The sequence below is a fragment of the Augochlora pura genome, unplaced genomic scaffold (assembly GCF_028453695.1).
Source record: "Augochlora pura isolate Apur16 unplaced genomic scaffold, APUR_v2.2.1 APUR_unplaced_1328, whole genome shotgun sequence".
Lineage (NCBI taxonomy): Eukaryota > Metazoa > Arthropoda > Insecta > Hymenoptera > Halictidae > Augochlora > Augochlora pura.
In genome coordinates this window covers 1-4,381 of record NW_027581361.1, presented here as the reverse complement: position 1 = coordinate 4,381, position 4,381 = coordinate 1, and the positions used below count along the sequence as shown (strand labels likewise).

At 36.2% G+C, this 4,381-nt stretch overlaps 1 protein-coding gene across 1 annotated transcript; it reads right to left on the bottom strand.

Annotated features, from left to right (window-relative positions):
• Positions 1–2,244: 2,244 nt before the first annotated feature.
• Positions 2,245–4,375, bottom strand: LOC144477470 (farnesol dehydrogenase-like). The gene is made up of 5 exons (XM_078195193.1): positions 4,244–4,375; positions 3,496–3,622; positions 3,266–3,398; positions 2,665–2,811; positions 2,245–2,475 (listed from the first exon to the last, which is right to left on the bottom strand). Exons 2-5 carry the CDS (start codon positions 3,537–3,539, stop codon positions 2,410–2,412), a joined length of 390 nt encoding a protein of 129 aa, XP_078051319.1. The 5' UTR covers positions 3,540–3,622; positions 4,244–4,375; the 3' UTR covers positions 2,245–2,409.
• Between the last annotated feature and the right edge of the window lie 6 nt (positions 4,376–4,381).

The window sequence follows — 4,381 nt, the reverse complement described above, 5'->3', positions numbered from 1 at the left end:
TCTCTCTGTTCACATTTGACTAAAGCAACGCGTAATTATTTCGCAACGCTATTTGCAAGTCGCGGACGTGCCCATCTGCGCTGATTGTTGGGACGGCGAGGCTTGCTCATATTCAATACTACAGCTACTATACTATTACTACTACTACACAACTACTATTTTATTAATCGAATACAATGACAAAGTAGTAACGACAATAAGGTAACCTCTCACAACAGTTTGTTGGATATTGCATTGTAGACGCATCTATCGTGCAGAAAAGGGTGAAGTAATGGAAAAAAGTTAACGTGGGACTGAGCAAAATTTTAAACTTACTTTTCTTTCGAATTAATAGGAAGCTCGTGTTAATTAATGAATTATGATTCCCTCAGGTTTATTTTTTATTTGTCCAAGCAATAACGAATATATTAAATCAACTAAACATTTGTATATTCTAAGAAGCTAGAAGCTCGCGACTCTACTGCTACGATTTGACGCGAAAATGACTAGTACACCACGTTAACAGCATAAAAGATTTTCCACATCTAATTCCAAGCAGGTAAAATCAAATAGAATGCCCGAAGCGATCTATTATCACGTCAAAACGAATGATCAATTTCGAAATACTAATCATACGAAGCAATTTGTAAATGTCTCAGCGCAGAAGAGCGCGATATATGAATTCCGTCAAAGGGCAAAGAAACAATAATTTAAATTTACCTATATTCTATGAAAGTTTTTATATTAATTACATGAAGCAATTTCTAACACGAATTGTTGCTTTCTCATGCAATGTCGTTTGCAAATCGTACAACCCGTTTGTATGAACCAGTTAATTGCACAAATCGATCGCTGCGTTATAGGTAAAACGAAGCATTGTTGGCTGTCGTGTAGTATCCCGCAGTTCCTTCTACGAGACGACAGGTCACACGTATTAAACCAGGAATAATTATTATCATTCATAATTATTATTGAATTATTATATCATGAAAATTATAAACATCTACACATCGCTGTTTTTATTAATAGCGCTTATACAACCATTTATATAACTTATTATTTCTTCGATTCAATTTAATTTTGGTCCATATACAAACATGTTCGAAACAAAAATCATTGTTTATTGATGTATGGAATGTCATTTCATTATGCTACTTTTAGTTTCAAGCTGTAAACTGTTTACAAGATAAAGGTGTGAACCGGCTCCTTCCGTCACCGGTCTGCTATCTCTAGCACGAGGTTACTACACATGCTATAGTGTTTGTTGTGTAGTATATTACAATCTATATCTATACATATCGTCATGGTGGGGATTCGGAAGTAGTGGTGGAGGAAGGCGTATACGATTCAAGAGCGAAATAGTTATCCAGGTCTATCGTGCCGTATGACAAATAGAGACAAGTAGATAATTATAGCAATTACCCTCGGATCTAGCAAGGCGTTCTGTTCTGTTTACTTACCGCGTTTAAAATATGCGTTTAAAATATCATCCAATTGCAGGTACATGCAGTTATGAAGTTTATTTTTAAATTCGCATTACATAGCCGACGCGCAGTTTTTCTTTTAATAACCACTGAGTGATTCTCATAGTGCGTCACTTCTCAAACACGAATCTGAGAACCGAATCGCTCTATCGACCACAGACTTTAAAAAACAAAAGTCAGTAAGACTTTTAGCGAAACGGAGTATTGTAAGAAATGTGTTGCATGCAGTGGGAAGCAAAACTGGGTCATTTTTTGTGTTCCAAGTAATAGTGGAACTTAAATAGAAGTGTTTCAGTCATTGTTCAGTGAAGTAGTCCGTTTAATAATTACAGGAATATTCAAGTCATTTAGAGCAGTTTTAAAAAAGTTATATCATTTTAAAAGTGCCGACTTTTGCTCTGGAGTTTTACTCTCCATTGTACAGATAAATATAGTCATATCTAAATGATTCTTACTAAAAATCTTCTTCAAGAGTTGGAATTGTCAAAGTATGGTAAAGGATCTTACTGCATGAGGTCTTGTGTTTAAACATCTGAACACTAAACGTGGAAAGTACAAATGATTGCTGGTACACAGATATTTAAATTATAAACTCTGCCGACGTTGTAGTTTGTACCAGAGGACGACTTTTAAATTACTGTGCCTACGTCAATTACCCGATGAAAATATAAAGAATCGATATGGAACTAATTTGCGACAACAGAATATCCGTATTCAGTTCTTGATTACACGTTTAGGATATCTGTCGAGAAAATGATACACTACACTTTGTATTTACACGACTTGCAGTTTATTCAAATATAGTATCGCGAAATTGTTTTTGCTCAGATTAAAACAGATTAGCACATGTTATCGAATTGAATTCAACTCGTTGAATTGACGAAATTGCAAGCAGAACGGTTAGTACGAAATCACGTTAAATGACACTTCTATTTCCGTAGATTTCCTATTTTGTAGAAAGTTTATCCAACATCTTATCTTGATGCATCGGCGATATCAAAATATCGTTAACCTGCAAAGAATATAGATTATTATTTATTTTCTACTCTAACATCAAGTATTTTGTATTTATCAATAAATGCTAAACCAAACGTTAATTATCACAAAGGAAACTATATAAGTTTTAAAGCAAACGATACACTAAACAGCTGACATTTTGTAGCTACTTTTTGGGCATAATATTTCTTATATTCGTATTTACTTCTACTACTGGTGGAGTTCCTAACACGTATAGCACTGCGTCAGCTATGTCACTTGCACATAACATTGGCCTGTTGACAGGAGCATTACCAAGTTTTTGGAAGACATGTCTCTGCATATCTGTCGACACTACTCCAGGGCTGATGTTCTATTCAAATATAAAGAAATAGATTATACCTATTGAAATTCATATAATAATATAGATTATACTTATGAAAAGGATATCGGTAGTTACTATTATGAACTGTGAGAAATAGGTCGACCATACAGAATGTCAAAATATCTTTTATGCATCACAGAGATGGCGTAAAAAGGGTTGGTTGAAAAGAGTTTACCTCCACGATATTATAGTAACAGAGAAAGTAAATAAAACAGCCGGACAAAATTCGGCGTTTCAAGAACATTAACAATCACTGTACCCGTTGTCTCGGCGGAGGAGCATCGTGGATCAGAATGTTAACGGATCATTGTCGCTAGTAACGGGACATTTTCTGACAACCGGTTGTGCTGGTCTCCTTACTTTGCTTCGATACGTTTTCAGTGAAACAACGGTTTCGACCAAACGATTCGATGTCATTCAAGTAGATGAAATGAAATCTTACCGTTATCTTGACGTTTAATTCATCGATCGCAATTTCGTGACGGAGTTCAGTAGCTAAAGCGGTTAGGGCATATTTACTAGCAGCGTACATGCCCATCGGAACCTTTACTATCTCTGCATTGTGACCAATCATGCTAAAAGTAGGAAAAGAGGGATTCAAAGTATACGCACTTTCTACCTAATGTGATACTTCATGAAGTTTTGATTCGACTTATACGCATCATTACGAACCTACTGATATTAACAATATGCCCATCCACACCTCGCTTCTTCATCGATCGTACAGCTTCTCGTGCACACACTGCGGGCGCTATAACATTCGTGTCCAATACTCTGCGGTACTCCTCCACAGATGTTTCTATAACATGATATTCACTTATAATTTTGGCGTCCGACGATCGAAATTTTTTTAACGGAACTTGAAATCTTGCGAATTTTCCGCAAATGCTTTTTGAAATGCACGGTTTATGTCTTTCGCGGATAAAGTATAGAGCAACGTCGAGAAATTCGCAAATTTCTTACGAGACTATCCATTGTTAAGTTAACCCCTTGTCGTATTTTTACGAGTCTGTCTCGTCGCAGAGTTTTAAGTTCGGAATAAAATTCTGTCCTCTTGTCATCGGTGTTTAACGATTTAAGTAAATGCAGGCAAACGCAATAAATATTTTTTCTTTTTCTTCTAAGAAATTATTACAGTAGAAAAAGTGCTCATCCCGGTAACTATGCAGAAAATAGTACGGCAAGGGGTTAAAACGAAGAAATCGTCAGCAATGCTACGATACTACCGCGTGGCTGCATCGACTACCTTGCCGGTTTGGTCCATGTACAGAGTTGTTATTATCCATCGATCCAGTATTGGTAGTAAAAACTTAGAATTTCGCTATATTTCACATTTCTTGGTACGAAATTCACACTTCCGAAATTTGTCATGGTACGAAACGATTCACAGAAAATAAAATGTAGGGATGGTGAATTTTACCGATGATTTTCGTCACATCGACAACTCCGGCATTGTTAATCACGATATCCGCTCCGCCAAGTTTCTCGTCGACCCATTTGAACGCCTTCAAAATGTCTTCTTCTTTTTGGACATCGCACACGACCGGGAAGAATTTAT